This window comes from Balaenoptera ricei, chromosome 11 (assembly GCF_028023285.1).
Source record: "Balaenoptera ricei isolate mBalRic1 chromosome 11, mBalRic1.hap2, whole genome shotgun sequence".
NCBI lineage: Eukaryota > Metazoa > Chordata > Mammalia > Artiodactyla > Balaenopteridae > Balaenoptera > Balaenoptera ricei.
Window position 1 is genome coordinate 9,197,285 of NC_082649.1, and position 18,157 is coordinate 9,215,441.

At 42.2% G+C, this 18,157-nt stretch overlaps 1 protein-coding gene across 15 annotated transcripts in view; it reads right to left on the bottom strand.

Moving 5' to 3' along the window:
* ADTRP (androgen dependent TFPI regulating protein) overlaps window positions 1-18,157 on the bottom strand; it is a 92,730-nt gene that overhangs the window by 46,356 nt on the left and 28,217 nt on the right. For 14 of the 15 annotated variants that reach the window (XM_059940660.1, XM_059940648.1, XM_059940658.1 and 11 more), the window contains 2 exons: window positions 16,723-16,857; window positions 15,080-15,181 (listed from right to left, as the gene is read on the bottom strand). In XM_059940660.1, the coding sequence (XP_059796643.1) occupies window positions 15,080-15,181; window positions 16,723-16,857 (237 nt within the window). The remainder of the gene's footprint in view (window positions 1-15,079; window positions 15,182-16,722; window positions 16,858-18,157) is intronic. The other variant, XM_059940662.1, reaches the window with a different exon arrangement.

Sequence of the window (18,157 nt, forward strand, 5' to 3'; positions counted from 1 at the left end):
AGCCACTATGGAGAATAGTATGGAGGTTCCTTATAAAACTAAAAATTGAACTACCATATGATCCAGCAATCCCACTACTGCACATATACCCTGAGAAAACCATAATTCAAAAAGAGACATGTACCCCAGTGTTCATTGCAGCACTATTTACAATAGCCAGGACATGGAAGCAACCTAAGGTCCATCGACAGATGAATGGATAAAGAAGATGCGGCACATATATACAATGGAATATTACTCAGCCTTAAAAAGAAATGAAATTAAGTTATTTGTAGTGAGGTGGATGGACCTAGAGTCTGTCATACAGAGTGAAGTAAGTCAGAAAGAGGAAAACAAATACCGTATGCTAACACATGTATTTGGAATCTAAAAAAAAAAAATGGTTCTGATGAACCTAGGGGCAGAACAGGAGTAAAGACGGAGACAGAGAGAATGGTCTTGATGACACGGGGAGAGGGAAGGGTAAGCTGGGATGAAGTGAGAGAGTAGCACTGATATATATACACTACCAAATGTAAAATAGATAGCTAGTGGGAAGCAGCTGCGTAGCACAGGAAGATCAGCTGAGTGCTTTGTGACCACCTAGAGGGGTGGGATAGGGAAGGTGGGAGGGAGGCGCAAGAGGGAGGAGATATGGGGATGGATATATATATACATACAGCTGATTCACTTTGTTATACAGCAGGAACTAACACAACATTGTAGAGCAATTATACTCCAATAAAGATGTTAAAGGAAAGAAAAAACATTAGGTTCAGTGGCAGCCACCGAAGTCGTTATTCTCTTTCTATCGGTGGAATTCCACATTCGTGGGTTCACTTTTCACAAATACTAATGCACCCCATTACTAGCTTCTGCTCATCAGTAGGAATCCTTGGTTGTATGTTATCAAGAATCTCTCTCAGAGGGATTTCCCTGGTGGTCCAGTGGTTAAGACTTCCAATGCAGGGGGTGTGGGTTTGATCCCTGGTCGTGGAGCTAAGATCCCACATGCCTTGGGGCCAAAAAACTAAAACATAAAACAGAAGCAATATTGTAACAAATTCAATAAAGACTTCTTAAAAAATGGTCTGCATTTAAAAAAAAAAAAAAAAAAATCTATCTCTCTCAGAGCCACTGCTAGCCCACCAACAAAACTGGGGGAAATTGGCCTTCCACACACTTTCACAGAGATAAAAAGAGGCAGTTTTTGCAACCAATGCTTCTCTTTCTTTTGACCACTTTTCTTTCATCTGGTTTTTTCTGTGGTCATGTCTTCATTCCTTTTCTTAAATTCAGCCTCTGCCACCCTTCTTCCTTCATTTAATGGTTTTTTGAACTCTCTTTGGCTACATGAATACTCAGTTACCTAATTAACATCTGAGAATGGTGATAACAGAGGAAGATGTAAGCCTGGAAATGGTTTTTCCAGAACCGCTTTTGAGCCCCAGTCCAGTCCAAATCAGAATAAACATCATCTCTCCTTTAACGAAATATATGTAATTGCTATGACTCTGTGCATCTCTTTGAACATAAATCAGTCACTAATATAGCATACGTCTCAGATGCAACAACTAAAAGCTCCATAGATATTTCAAGGTACCAATAATCTCTCTAGAATTTTCCTCACTTGTAACTTTCTGTACAAAAGAACACCTCAAAGTTTCAAACGTGTCATGTCATCCACAGATTGTAAAGGCAGGGCTGCTAAAGGCTTTCTCTCTGCCTCCAGTGCCCTTTGGTCCCAGCACACCTCACTCTACCCCTGAGGAGGAACTCTGGGGTCAGTCTAGGGCACAGAGAAGCTACCAGAGCAAGAGGAAAAGACTTCATTCTTCCGTGCGGCCATCTTCATTAGGTGCCTACCCCATGCCAGGTGCTGTGTGAGGTGCTGGGGATTAAACGGTAAACAAATATGGGCCCTGCCCTTGTAGACCTTACAGTCTAATCAGCAAGATTTTCTGTAAACAAGTAAACAGCCACATAGATACCAGTCACGATATGGGCTATAAAGGAAACAAACAGGAATCTGCTCATTGGAAGGAAAGTGGAGGCACGTGCTTTACATAAGGCAGTCAGGGAAGGTCATTCTGAGGAGGTCATTTTTAAGCTGGGACCTAAATGTAAGGGAAGGTCATTCTGAGGAGGTCATTTTTAAGCTGGGACCTAAATTTAAGAGCAAAGCCAGGGAAGAGCAAATGGAGAACATTCCAGGCAAAGGGGACAGCATATGCAGAGGTCCTGGTGTGGGAAGGAGCTCTCATAGTTACAGAAACAAAGCGGAGGCCAGAAGAGCTGTAACATAGTGTAATGGGGGGACAGCCTCCGCTGGAGTCTGGAGCATTAAGCAGGGACCGGGTTCCTCAGGCCTGTAGGCCGTGGGAGGGAGTTCCCATAAGCGTAGTTTCCACTACACCTATTCCAAGTGTAGTGGAAAGCCACTGCAGAGCACTAGGAAGGGGGACACGATTTCCTGTGGATCGTGCTGCTGTATGGAGAAGGTTGGAATGGAAGCAGGAAGACCAGTTTGGAGGTATTGTATGGTTTAGATGAAAATTGAAGGTGGACACCAGGGTGTCGGCAGTGAACAGAAAGCAAACTAGAAAGCGAACAGATTTGCTACATATTTTGGAGGTAGCATCGACGACATTCGTTCATAGATGGCATATGAGGTGGTGGGATGGAGGGAGGTGGGAAGGTCAATGCTGGTTTCTGTCTTGAGCTGTTGGGAGGATGGGGGCTCCATTTTCTGAGATGGAGGTGCCCAGGACAGGTTTGGCAGTGAGTATAACAGGTCCACTTCTGGACACGTTGATTCAGAGATGTCTGTGGCACGCCTATAGGTGTGCCTATAACAGCGATGTCAGGTAGGCAGTTGAGAAACAAATCTGGAACTCAAAGGCTATCTGAGCTATAGACTCAGCACATGGATAGAATTAAACCCATGGGGATGGATGTGAGTAGTTACTGGGAAAAGAGTACTGGCAAAGAGGGTCCAGGACAAGCCTTAAAGAGGGCATCACTTAGAGGGCAGGTAGAGGACACAACCAGAGACTGAGGTAGGAGGAAAACTAGTCAGTCTGCTATCAATAGAACCAAAAAGGCACAGTTTCAGGGAGCGAGAAGTGTAGTGTGCTGACTGCTGCTGAGAGTAAGATGGGGGCTGAAACAGGAGCCCTGGGTTTGGCAGTTTGGGGATAGTTGGTGGCTAGAATAAGAGGAATGAGTAGAATGTATAGATAATCCGTATGGGTCTGGGGCAATGCTCTTGGACTTTGTTCTGTTCGAAAAAGTATACCTGCTTGTTTTGCGTGTGGCTCAAATAGCAGTATCTGCCCTGAAGGAAACTCCTAATCAGCCAACCCCACAACCACCAGAATAGAATAGAATACAAGAACAGAAGGGATTGGGAAATTGGGGAAAAGAAAAGCAGTGCCTGTGTTGGCAAAGTCTCCATTTTGGGGCATTGCTGAGCTGGGGAGAGCTGAGAATTTGGTTTCCAGTTAGATCTCTCAGTGGGGGAAATCCTGGGTAACAAATAGAACTTGTATTTCACCCCTCCCCTCACTAGTAGGTCCAGGTTGTTGTATAGATTTGTGTGCAGAACTCCCATGTTGACATTAACAGGAAAGTAAATCAGGCAATCCTGAGACATTAAAACCCAACCCTGAAACTTTAATTATATACAAAGGAATACACAGCATGCACCACGATATAAAAAAGATACAAACTTGTGCTTAATTGTTACATTGCCTAGCATGGAAGGCAGGCAATTTGATCACCTCCAGAGATCACTTTATGGTCAAGAGCCCTTTCTTAATTGCCAGAGAACTCTACGGGCCTCCTCTCCAAGGACAGCTGCCAGGATTAGAAAGGAGAACACTCCACCAAATTCATCTATAATCACAATTTAGTATTAGTAAATAGTGGCCTGTGGAATAAGCCTTCGGGAACAGGGCTCTTGTCCCTACTAAAGGGATGAACAGAAAGGATGCTTTAATCATTAATTCCCTTTTCTTTTGCCTACTCCTTTAAAATGAGTACTTCAGAAGCTTAGCATTTTACTCTCAAATATGTTCTGACCTTCCCATCCTGCACCCCAACCCCCATCATATCAACTACATTATTACCTGGAACAGCTCAATTAGGGGTTAGTTGCATCATTTAGAGATCTGTGCCTGCAGGAACAGTAGACATGATTCTCAGGGGAAGGTAACTTAATCCTTCAGGAAAGGCCTTTCCACCATAAGCCACTTCCCATATTCATGGGTTTGAATCTACCTCATACCAGGTCCTGTTCCCATGCTTTTCTCCACACCTTAGAACAGTCTCTGACCATGGATTCGAACTCTCTTCAGTTTATTTTTTTTTCTGTTCATTTTTTCCTTTTCTACTGATGCGTAAGTCATACAGTCCATTTGTATGTGGCTATTCTAGACATTAAAACACACGTATTTAATGTGGTAACGGCTAATATAAGTCATTATTTCTAGCCCCTCCCCACCAGCAATCCAGGGGGGCTTAGCGTGCCTTAATTCTAATCAGCCCTCTCTCAATTTACATTCTGTTTTCATCCAGGATTTTAATTCATTCTTTTTTAGAGTCACCATAAACCGAACACATTGCTTGCCATTGTTTTTGGTATCTCGTACCTCCCTTCTGAGATCATTTTCCTTCTTCCTGAAGTACGACCTTTAGCATTTTCCATTACTGAGGGTCTGTGGGTGATAACGTCTGCTTTAATGTGCCTGAAAATGTCTTTACTTTGTCCCTGTTTCAGAAGATACTTTCGGAGAGTAAATAGGTTGGCTCTTTTTTTCTTCAATACTTTGAAGCTGTTATTCCACTTCTTCTGGCTTCTTTGTTGGTATTGAGAAATCAGCTATCAGTGTAACAGTGGTTACTTTTTGGGAAATCCATTTTATCAATCTGGCTGGTTCTAGGATCTTTTTGTCTAAGGTGTCTGGGATGTCATACAAGTGACTAGATGTCTGCACTGTGTCCTGTGTGTCTTTTTTTTTTTTTTTTTTTTGGCACTTCTTGACTCTGAGGATTCATTTTTCATAAATTCCAAGAAATAATCAGTGATTCTCTCTTCAGATATTGCCTGCATCTCACTCTCTTTCTTAGCTCCTCTTCTGTTTTATTTTAACTTTGGGGAATTTCCATTATTTTCTTGTCCGTAAGTCAGATGTTTACAAATATTTTAAAAATATTTTTTTCAGCGTTGGAGGTGCCTTGTACTGTTTATATGTTTGTTTGTTTCAGGCTACTGTTGTTCTCTATGGCCAGAAATGGACGTCACTCGGGACCTTGTTTCCTTTGGATGGATAACTTTCTCCTCCTGCTAAGGGTTGTGGGCATGATTTGGAAGGATGCAGGAATTTATGGTCATTATCAGTCAGGATCCCATCAGGAACAGGGAAGCCCATTGAGGGATTCCAAGGATGAAGGTTTTAGAGGCTTTGGCAGTTATTGGAAAGGTCAAAGCAGTAAAAGTCAGGGAAACTTCTACTACAAGGGGAGGGTTTGAGGGAGCTGGCTCAGAAGGTGTGGTAAATCTCAGAAGTCTCTGGGAACTGCCGCCTCGCTGCTTGTAGTATAAAGCCTGTGATTCCTGGGTGCTTGTCCAGCAGTTGATGCTACCCTCGTGTCTGCACATCTGTTCTCAACTGCCACTAGAGAAAAAGGCGTCCTCACTTTCACGTCTCATGAGAGTGCCTGTCATTGGCTGACTCTCACCTGGAACCATATGGAGAAAGGGATTCTAGGACCTTGTGTGTGATTCCAGGCTTACCCCTTGCTATGCAGAGGAGAATGGAGAAGGGGTGACGGTGATTCCAAGCTGACAACAATTTGGCATAGGTTGTTACAGATCACGGATAGCACTTTATGTTGCACACATATTATTTTATTTGCTCCTAATAGCATCACTGAGAATTAAGAACAGTAAACATACCTATTTCAAGGAACCAATACCCAGTGTAGGTCTGTTAGCTTTTCCAAAAATCACACAGCAAGACAGTGGCAGAAATGGGACCAGAATTGAGGTTTTCTGGTACCTGTCAATTCTTTTCATGAAATCAAAAATTAGCTTGTAGAAAACATCTGAGATCAATTATTTTTGCAACTGAGACACAGGGCTAAGACATTTTGCTTCCACTCATCCCAAACTAACTCTTAGGGATCAAGCTCCAGCACTTTTCTTCCTAGTAATTTATCCCTTCCAACTTTTTAGCCCAAGAAGAACCTTAACAGATGTGAAAGGACATTTGTGAAGATAGAATATGATTCACCAGATGGTCCATTTCCTGATGACCTGTACCTGGAGATGTCTTGGACTGTCTGCACCATGCTCTAAAAGTCACCGCCTCAAAAGATACCACTAAGATTGTGTCATTCCCTTTGCATATGCAGCTTAATATTCCAGTTGTCAAATATCATTCAACAAATATTTCTTAAGCACCTTTTTTGCTAGGCTTACAATTTCTGTGATCATCATGATATTTTAATGCCACTAACTCTGACATTATTAGGTTAGCAAAGTATTTTAAAATATGTCAGAAAAAGTATGCATATTAATTAAAATGTTCCCACATATAAGCCTTAAACTAAAGTCCCTGGGTTGATTGGAGACAAAAGACTTTTATTAAATACTATTTGATAGGTTAAGTGTTTTAGTGTCTCTGCCAATCATTGCTACTAAAGAATATTTATCGTCAAGCATGAATTGGGTAAAAAGGGAAATACCCCTATATTATTGTCTGTTAGTCATATGTACTAAGACAATAGCAAGAACAGCATTTTCAAGCAATGGCCATGCCCTCTTGCCCCTGATCAGCAAGCTTGTTTCTAACATCAGGTTTTTATTGTTTCTCAGCATTTAGAATTAGATAGCTGATTCTTTTTTTTTTTTTTAATTTATTTGTTTTATTTATTTAATTTTGGCTGTGTTGGGTCTTTGTTGCCATGTGCGGGCTTTCTCTAGTTGCGGCAAGCAGGGTCTACTCTTTGTTGTGGTGCATGGGCTTCTCATTGCCGTGGCTTCTCTTGTTGTGGAGCACAGGTTCTAGGCACGTGGGCTTCAGTAGTTACAGCACGCGGGCTCACTAGTTGTGGCGCACGGGCTTAGTTGCTCCGCGGCATGTGGGATCTTCCCAGACCAGGGCTCGAACCCGTGTCCCCTGCATTAGCAGGCGGATTCCTAACCACTACGCCACCAGGGAAGCCCTAGATAGCTGATTCTTTGAGTGAATACATGGAGCGTGCACCAACATGCCTATAGATTTTAGTATTAATGGAGATGCTCTTTAGTGGCATCTGGGCCCTTTCATCAGACCACTGTTAAAAGACTGCAAGTATACACTCAGTGTAGAATCACTGAGCGTAAAAGCAGGGTCTCCACTTTGAGCAAACCTTTTGCTCACACTCTCAGACTCTGGCAGTTGCCCCTGTCTCACATGGCTCAACATGCATGAACTCCCTAGAGAAAGAGCTCATTCTTGTTCCCATGTTCTCACTCTTCTTTAGCTTTGCTCTAATTATAAACTTTTAGAGAAAACAAATGAGTCTAGTGAATACATGAAGGTGATAGAAAAAGGATGAAGCTGGTAAGTGAGTAAGGCTGGTGGTAGGTTGGAAGAGTTGTTGAGATTTAGGAAGCAGTTGGGAACGCAGGCACCTATATATTAATGAATGTGCCCATTGGATTGAGAGGAATGAAAGGCAGGGCTGAGAATTCAAAACTTAGGACATAAGCATGTGAGAGCTAGGAATCCATGTGATGGGTGTATAATATGTGGGCAAGTGGAATAAAGCAGACTAGATAACGCCCTACAGAAATCATCTACTGGCTGATAATCCAAGGATCTGGAGGTGAGAGTAAGATTAGAGGACTTGGAAAAGCTCAATTCCCAATTAGGCACAAGTGGTTGCTCTGTAGGCAGAGAAGATAAAGAGACCAGGGAAAAAGATGTGGAGGCTGGTTGAGAGCCTGTCAGCGGCTCCCTGTTCAAGGACAGGACTCCGCAGCTGTCAGAGTGTCTGCCTGTGGGGTTATGAAGTAACCAGAAGCACGAAGGGGGCTTTTCTGTGCTGGCTCTCTAATCAGGAAGGGGATGTCCATTCAAATGTGTGGAGAAGGCTCTCACAGCCTCCACCAGGCTGCTCGTGGGCATTTTCACTTCTGCTCTGAGATCATGGGACTTTCGCCCTCTCCTACCCACTTAGATTTTATTTCTTTTGGTATTTCAGAGAGGTTTAGGATCTTCTGTTGTGAGTTTCTCCATCTTGGTTATTCTCCAGCATAAAGTCATTCTTCCTGTTGGTCATATTACCCGTGGTTGCCATGGAAGTGGAGACTAATTACATCACACAGGAGGGGAGACCTGCTAGCGAACCCTCAAGGACACCGAATGATTTCAATTATTCAAATTCCCAGTAACTTCTTAGAAGACATGTATAGGTTTTGATCATTAAAAACCTTTGACTTTGATTTTGAAATTGGGATGTATTTTCTACTGGTATTCTTCTATTTCAAAAGCAGCCCATTGATAGAGCATCACTGGATAATGGAATTGTAAAAGCAAGCTACTCTTCAGCACACACTGGAAATTCTCAGAACTGGGATTTTTTTTTAAAAAGATATACTTCCACCATTCTGGTTTCTGCTCTCAAGAGATGAAGAAAGCAGGCACTGTGATTGCTTGGTTCTAGTTATATAAAACCTTCAGTGGACTGGTGATCCTTTGGCAGTTCATTATCAGAATCTCCTGTGTTTACCTTAAGGCTTCCTGAGGGGCAAGATGGCTTTACTGTCCTTACCCAGCTAACTCTGCTTCCTCATCCCAGCTTAGCTTCTGATTTCACTGCGGAGCTTTAAGCATTCATTTAACTCAGTGTTTCTCCAGTGCCACCAGAGAGTCTAACCTACCTTAGATTAGGAAGCGAATGGAATGAATAAAGTGTTTTAAAACAAGAGGCCAACTTTTTATAACACTGTAGTGATTAAACCTGAAAAAAAATCCAAGTAAATTTCAGGGTTTGGTAAATGATTCTATCTTCATTCTTGCTCAGAGCTTTAGAACAATTCTCTGAGAAAGGATCTTTCCTGTGGTACACCATCGGCTTAACTAGTGCAACTCTTCCCTCTCCAGAGTCACATGATGAGTTTTTTCCCAGCACCATTTTCTGGTCATTGTTGGCAGTCATAGTTTCTCTTTCTGATGTGGACTTGGTCTAGAGTAGAAAATGGCCAGAGAAGATTTTAGAATTTAATGGTACAACAGATTTGAAGGAGGAAGAGACCATGAATCAAAGAAGGCAGACAGACTGTAGGTGGAAGAGGGAAGGAAACAGATTCTCCTCTAGAGCTTCCAGAAGGAATGCTGCTCTGCTGACACCTTGATTTTATCCCGTAAGACCCATTTTGAACTTCTGACGTCTACAACTGTAAGATAATTTGTATTGCTTTAAGCCATTTAAGTTTGCATTAATTTGTTACAGTAGCAGCAGGCAACTAATACGTACAGCACTACCAAGGCTCTCCCCTCCCCCCAATCAAACTGCTCTTGTACAAGTCACCAGAGAGTTCATTACTGCAAATCCAGTGATCATCTTACAGTGTCGTTCTTACTTGACCTCTCAGCAGCTTTTGACATAGAAGACTTCCTCTTGAAACATTTTTATACTTGACTTCCAGGAGACTAAACTGCACTGGATTTCCTCCTCACTCACTGGCATCTCCTTTTCAATCTCCTTTGTTGAATTCTCCTGTTTTTCCTCCCAAGTACTGAAAGTTGGAATGTTCTAAGGCTTAGTCCTGGGATATCTTCTCTAACCATACTTACTCCCTAGATGATCTTATTTAACTTTAAAAACAATCTTTATAATGAAGACAGCCAAATTTATGTCACCAGCCCAGAAATCTCCCCTAGGCTTATATGTCCAGCTGCCTATTCTGCATCTAAAGTTTGTTGTCTAATTGGCACCTCAAACATGTCCAGACAAAACAATTTCCTTCTCCACAATCCTTGCACCTCCCCTACCATCTCTATCCATACCTCCCCTGTGTCTTAAGCTGATAATCTTATCTCCCTTTTTTTTCTTGCCAGATGTTCAGTAAACCCTGATGGCTCTACATTCCAGATCTATACTGAACACAAGCGCAGCATGTCTGCGGACTTAGACCAAGCCTCCAGAGGATCTCACTTACCACCCTGTGAGTGACATGGGCCGGGACACTGCTGTTTCAGCAGAACGTACTCTGGCTGTTGTCTTGTATCATATGGAAACAGAAGTAGATGGGAGGTGGAGTTCCCCATAGGAACCGTGACCAGGAGCCTCTTCCTTTTCAGGCATGGACTTTCTGGGGAATAATACTGGAGGGGCGGGGGGCTGTTTTTAACTGTGGCAGATGTTCTGCCAGAGTTCCTTCAGAACACAGCCTCTACTTACAGCAAGTTAAAAGGCTGGGTGGGAGTATGTATATAGATAAAACTATAATTTAAGCTTCTTGAGGTTAGGAATCATACCTCAAATTTCTGTTGTCACCCCATGAATAATTCTTGATTTTGTATTAGAACTCATCTGGGGGCCCAGTTTTCAAGTATATGTTCAGTTATGTCAGGAGATTTTAACCTGCGGTCCATAAATGGAATTTTGAGGGTCTATGAACCTTCTAAGATTGTACACAAAATTTTATGGTTATTTGTGCTTTCCTTGGGAAAGTGTTCATAGATTTCCTCAGATTCACGAAGGGTTCTGTTTCCTAAAGGCTGAAAACCACTGAGCTATCCAGAGATATCTAGACTGTGGGTCCTCTCTGCCCAGAAGCACTGGGGGAAAGAACCAAGGAGGCATGGGCGAGGGGTTTGTAATGTTGAGGACAAAGAGCGGCCATTTGATGCTGATGTCCCCACAGGTGACCTTCTGTACTCATTAGGACTCACCTACCTCTACCTAGCAGCCCGACAGTTTCACACCAAGCTTACGGGTGGGAGAGAAAAATCTGAGACGGGGCCTGAATTTAGTGATGGACAACATCTGGCATACTGTGAGTGAGGAAGAAACTGGAAGGTTTAGAGTTTCACTCCCTTGACATTTTGACTCCCCAGCAAGCCCCCAGAGAGGGCTAAAAGGCCTTCCAGGTTGTCCAGTCATGACCCACGTGCCTGTCACAGCCAGGCTGGGACACAAGGGGCATAGCAGCCCTCCTGTCAATGCATTCACTTGGCAATAATAGCATACCGCTGCATGACACCACCTATGTCAATGTCTTATATTAGTATTAACTGTTATTTTTATTATTTCAACTTTGTGTGTGTATACTAGGCTCAACCACATTTAAGGGTGCCAGAAGTCAAAACCCTTGTCAAATATCCATCCTGGTGTTACCCTTATAGTTGGTACTTAATAATTATTTTTTTCAAGTGAATAAATGACAACACATTAAATAACTAGGTAGCTGGTATTTGCTCCAACATTAAATAACTAGGTAGCTGGTATTTGCTCCAATTTAAAGAGCCAAGATAAGGCCTGTCTCTTAAGAGCAGATTGTTTTGAAATCTCTATTAATATAAATGAAGCCTTTCCAGTTCTAAAACTCTGTGATCATGGATTGAGAGTCTTACATGATAATAACTATTTATGCAGTCCTTGGTAGTTTATAAGGTGCTTGTATGCACATGCTCAATAATCGTGTACTGATTTCAAATGTAGAGGGCCTCTGAGGGGGTTCTCTGATCTTTTACCTCTCCTTTAGGGAAACCTGAATGGTTTAGGTTGATTTCCGGAGAAATAAGTTCCCCAGCTCCCTTCAGGGTAGGATCTGAGCGTTTCTTCAGTTACTGAGTCCTCTTCCTGCTGTTTGAATCTATCTGTTCTGGTTCTGTCTTTAGTAGTCATTTAGATAATGCCTGAGGAGTTAATGTTTTCCTGGCAAAACCTGGAGGAGTACTTTGCTATTCTTTCCCTTCTTTCTTGAAGACTGGAGAACAGCTTAGCAATAAAACAGTCCAGTTGATCTACTTTAAATAAGGCAGGCTGCCCACGGTTGATGCAGATATTACACTGATGTTACTGTTTGGTTTGAATATATAACAAGGATAGAAAAATGTCCATTAGAGATGATAGTCAGCTTTGAATGATCTATTGCAATGGCAAGTCTATAATGAGCTAGAAGGGTTGGGCTGGGAGGAGCCCAAAGGCTTGATGAATCATGAAGGTTTTAGAACTACACTGTGTCAAAGGGGAGAGTGGTGTTTCTTAATTTGACAAATTCTACTCATAAAACCCAGGGCAGCAACGCAAATGGCAACAGGGAGAATATTCCAAAGCTAAGGCTAGAATAGTAAACATAAAGACTGTTGTGAAATGAAAGAACCTTCAGGAAAGCGTGACCCTGGCTTTGTACAGCAGTAATTCTTATATTGTGGAAGAAAAAAAGGAGCAATACAGGAAGTGATTCCTTTTAAGATCAGGCCCAGCCCCACATGGAAGCAACTAGTACCAGTGACCTCCCATCCTCACTTTGGCTGCCACAGTGGTGGTTTCTGGGTATTTACTCATTTGAGTTGTCGTGGAAGGACACTGTTAAAATGCAGAAAGTGTCAACAAATTAAGCCAGTAACAGCCATTTCCATATTCTTTTATACTAGTATTTAAAAAGTTAGCAGAGAGCCTTCCTTGAGGTAATAGACCAGGAGTATTTGATAGTGAGGACAGAAAATGTCCAGAGTAAGGGACACAGTTTGGGGCAGAGGGATGAGATGCAGTGACGAGCACACTGGCTTTGGAGCAGACACCACGAGGAAGCATGGACGTCTGGGGATGACCCCATTAGGAGCACCCAGTGCTGCTTTTGCTGATGCCAACATTTTCACTAGAAATGGCTCTGTTGGGAGTTTCTCCAATTAAATTAACAGAATCACAGAAGAGTCTGTGTCTGACCCAAGGCAGGTTGCCTCTTCTTTTCTCTTTTTCACTGTCGTTCCACCTTTTTTGACCCTAGCCCCTTCTCCCTAAGGGATTCAGTTTACTTGATTGACCAAAAGGCAAAGAGCAGAGTCAAAAGAAACCCCCAGGTTGTGAAGGCACACGAATATTTTATGTTCTCTGTTGTATATTATCTGCCTTGCTAATTAACTGATGGATATGACATACATTATCAAGCTGTCTGCTTCCAAAATTACCAAAAATCCATATGGCTGTTTAGCAAGGTCACAAATGCTGGGCATCACCATCACAACTATTTGGAAGAAATCTAACCTTACTTCCATGTGGAAAACGGTACCCCAAAGAGGTAGGAAGCTTGTAATAGTTGTAGGAAAACTACTAGCTGAGCTAACAAAACCTTGAAAAGGTATTTGATATATGTGTTTGGCTCCAAATAAAAGACACTTTCAATACTCTGCCTTTTTATTTTAGTAACATCTAGCTCAGTCAGTTGTCCCAAATCGCTTCATTTTCTTAAGTAGAGTTTTGGCTTATTAGCATACAGATGGGGATTTTGGATTTTTTTAAGTGAGAATTCTCACTTTGCTTTGTTAATCAAGCAAAGTGACATCCTTTTTGATTGCCTGGTGAATTATGAAACTAGATTGAACCACAAGTTCTGCACTTACTATAGTACAAGGCAAGGAAGAGTGAATTATGAGCTCAGTGGCCCCAGGCAAATCACTTAACCTTTCTGAGTTTTTATTTTTTTAACTTGGAAAAATTCAGGATTGTAATTGTTATCTGAAGAAAGTTGTATGAATTAAATGGGCTTCTATTTGAGGAACATACTTAATATAGTCTAAGTGCCATAAAAAGCCACAATATTCCCTGTGTAGGGGTTTCAGATTAATGTTAATGGGAAACTGGGAAGATGAGGAGGTGATCTGACAAAAAGAAGCTGGTAGGACGGGTCTCTGGGAGGCGGGACTTATTAAATATATAGTTTTTGGTCCTGAACTCTAAATGAGATCGGAACTTGTATACCTTAGTTAATTAGTTAGTGTCTCACTGAGCACCTATTTAAAGTGAAAGTATGTTTTTCTGAGGGGTGGGGGGCAGGGCACATGGTGGACTGAGCTGCTTTTCCAGATTGGTAATCATGTGAGTTTTAAGACAGTGGAAACGTTGGAGGTAGAAGAAAGTCTGTGAACCTGAGGAGCCTTGATATGCTACTACTCCCTGGTGACTTCCCCCTGGTTTTTAAATGTCATTTGCTTCACAGACTCTCAGACCTCCTTCTGAACTCCTGACTAATGCGGAAATACATTTGTAAATATTGAGGAGCGGAGCGGGTACTTTGAATGATTACTTTGTGCATGTGGTGCTGATGACTCAGACCTCCTCCTTCATCCAAGACCTGGACAGTCCTGCTCCAGCTCTGCTTTCCAGACCACTGTCACTGGTATTGAGATACAGTGCCCTGAATAACTCAGAACAGGTTCTGGTTACTCTTCAGCCCCTCAGAAATAAATACATGAATAAAAACCCAGGTGGGAAACAGAAATATGTAAATCATTTGTGATAAATAGTCCTGATCAAGTGTTACGTAAGAAACTGCTTCTGAGCCGTGAGTTATTCTTTGGACATTTGGGTGGATTTTTTTGAGGTATAATTGACACGTATAGCGTATTAGTTTCAGGTGTACAACATAATGATTTGATATTTGTATGTATTGGGAAATGTTCACCACCACAAGTCTAGTTAACATCCAGGGTGGATTATTTTTAAAGCTTGCTTGATTCCATTCCTAGATAGGAATTCATTACATGTTGTTTGCTGAAGTTACTTCTCTTTCAGGACTGCAGACTCCAAGAGTTTGCTTGCCCTTATGGTTTCACGTCTTTTCAATAACTTCATAAGCAACTTGGCAAAGAGTCTTGCCTGGACATCCCATCTGCTCTCCGTATCTCCAATTACAGCACCACTTTTTGTTCATTTCGTATTCTCAATGTGTTCTTTAAATAAATAGTGACGGGATGAAGAGGGAGGAGTGAACGGGATTTTGGGGGTTGAGGAGAAGTTTGGAAACATAAATAAGGCACTTGGAGTTCTCAGAACAGAGGCTATTGCCGTTCTGTATTCACTAAATTTTCCTTTTACTCACCATTGCATGATTCAACCACACTGGAAAGATACCATCTAGGGCCTTAGGGTAAACGAGTTCTCGATCATAGAGAAAGAGGATCCAGAATGACAAAAATACAAACTGGAAAATAGAACACAAAAATAGTATCATTAGGTTTATTTTCAATCAGTGCTTCCTAAGATAATCAAGGAAACATAGCAAAATAAAAATAGATAACCAGTTGTAAAGATACAGTCCTATATATACATAATGAAATACTAAATGAAGGAAAAAAATATTTATTGTAGAATTACGATACCCAGTCTCTGGGGATTTCAGAGAGTTAGGGATCAATTATTTGTCATTGTGGCAGGCAGAGAGGATGTAGATAAATAGGATTCACAGACCATTTCATGTTAACCAATGACTTCTCTCTTCTCTGAGCTTTACCAGGAGTGCCGAGAGCAGCCACATGGAATGGCTTGAGTCTTCCACTTGCTTTGCCCACCCTCTAAATAGGCATGGCAAGGGGAAGCAGGAAGGCTGGGGCGAGGAGAGGTGACAAGCTCCCAGGGTAATTCACAAGCTAGTTAATGGAGAGTTGGATCTCTTTATTGCTCAGAACTTTGGATTGATCCCCATCCTCTTGTAGCCCTTGGCTATCTTTTCAAGGTGTCTGTCTTCCATGCTACAAAATCAATGTAGAGATGGAAAAACATAACTATTAATCTTCCGATCATCTTCTTAAATTCGAAAGGCTCAATTTCTAAGTCTTAAAAAATGAATAAACTCCATTGATACAAAAAAACTTAGCCTTTAGAAGATTTATGGGGGTGGAGGAGGAGGTGTCCTGCAAAGTAAAACTGGAATGCCAGTACTCGCTCCGTTATCTGAGAACTCATTAGTGTTTGGAGAGTTCCATTTTGGATTTAAGTTTGAGGTCTCAATACTATAGGAAGCGGAACGATGGCAGGTAGAAAGAGGTAATCATTTCTAATTATAGGCCCTGCTGGTCAGTCCGTGTGCCTGGTCTCAGTTTGTTTCCATTCCAACTAATGAATGAAAACATGAGCAATGTTGTAGAAATGTGGACAGTATCAGCAACAAGCCGACTGTCCCTTGCATATATATGTCTTGCTTCTTCCCAATGTCCATTCATTCAACAGAATGCATGAGTCACCCACCATGTGTCCCACACCAGGTATTTCAAACAGCCTGTCTCTCTCTCCTCAATTTCAAAGTGTCAACTTTGAAAGTTTTCATACCTTTTTTTTTAATGGTTTCCACTTGCAGAAGTAACAAATGCTTATTGCAGCAAGTGAAACAAGGTGTCTGAAAGGGAAATTTGTCATCTCCCTCCTCCGCACCCTCCATTCCCATCACCCTGATGGAACCAAGGTTATCGCAGTTGTATTTTGGTTAAGAAAGGTCCTTCAGACTTCCCTGTTAGACAGTAATAAGGATCTTGTATCAGACGTTCACAAAGATACAAAAGTTAATGATAAATCTTGTCAGTTAATGTGCCTTATGTCCCGAAGACACTGGGCAGTGCTATGCAGTCCTCAGGCCTTTTATGCAAATGCAGTTGCCCTGGATAACAATAATGGGCTCCTTGCTGCCCAGGAGAAGTGTCAGTCCATATGACATGTGTATTATATTACCTGCACATCTTTGTAACTTACTGCAGATATCGGAAAAGCCAGTGTGGTGAAAAGCAGGTCTCTGAAGGCAGTTATGAACTTAATGTCTTTTTGCCCTTTAGCTCTTTTCAGCACATCTTCCAGGCAGGCCACCCCGTAGAAAATGGCCTGCAAGAACTAAATTCATTACAACAAATGAGGACCTTTTCATTTCCTTTAATTAATACATTCTTCACTGATGTGACGCGCCATCCCTCTGGGAGCAGTGTTGATTTGAGAAGGAGGGGCTGCTGGCTGTTTCGGTTGGGAGCCCATTCGAAGGTTGGTCTTGCAACTTGCTGGGCCCTGACCGTGATCACTAAAACCGACTGTGTAAAGTTGTTTAGGGGATAATGATGTGTACAGTATTTAGCATAATGGACTTGAGCTAAAATGGAAACAGAATAGAGTCAGCTTAAAAGGAGAATGTAATGAGATAGATACCTTGGCTGCACAGAGGTGGGAAAAACCAAGTAAGCAGCACAAGGGCAGAGCACCAGACACAATGGTAGATATATTCTGGCCTCTTCCTAGGAAGAAAAAAATTTTTAAATGCCTAGTGTTGCAATCTCATTAGAGAAGCCAGAATCAGGGTCAAGAGCACCATGCAGGAGCTCTGTGCTCCCCTGAGGGCGACCCACAAAATGGCATCTTGCCTATCTGAGGGAGAAGCCAGAGGAGAAGGCCCCTGAAGCCCTTACAGAGACAGTCTGTGTGAGGGAGTGACTTAAATCCACAGGGCTATAGAGCAAACCGTGGGCTCAGGTGCATCTCTAGGTACCTGAGGGCCTTGAAGGAAAAAAAGAAGCAGGGCCTTTTTCAAGGACGTAAGATCACAATCAGAACAGACTTTGTCCATTCTTACAGTTTTCCACAAACCCACGGCTTCTAATTTAAGGGTCACAATAGTACAGAGTTGGAGTTTGTTTTGAGTTATTGCTTCAGAATCAATCCTGTTCCTTGAAAGCTCTGACTGGTACAAAAGGAACAGTCTGGACTCTGCTCTGAGCCCGAGTCAGACAAGTTCTGGAACCTGGGCATCTGGACTAATGATGAACCAAGTCGGCTTTGGGGGAACAAGCTCTGAGCTCTGAACCCTAGGAAACCTCTAGCAGAGTTGGCCTCCTGCCACTGCTCAGGCTGAAGGGTGGGCAGGAGAGAGGACACAGAGGCGGATGAGGCCAGCGATGTCCCCACCGGGGTCCTCAGACCAGCAGTACCAGCATCACCCCAAAGCTTGTTAGAAATGCAGGACCTCAGCCCCACCCCAGACTACGGAATCAGAATCTCTGCGAATGGGGCCCAGGAATTTGTTTTTCAATAAACTCCCAGGTGCTCTGTGTATATGCTAAAGTTCTAGAACCACTGGATTAGACATAAATTTATCACTTAAAAATCTTACTGACTACTCAAAACTATAATAGCTGACTTTTTTTTT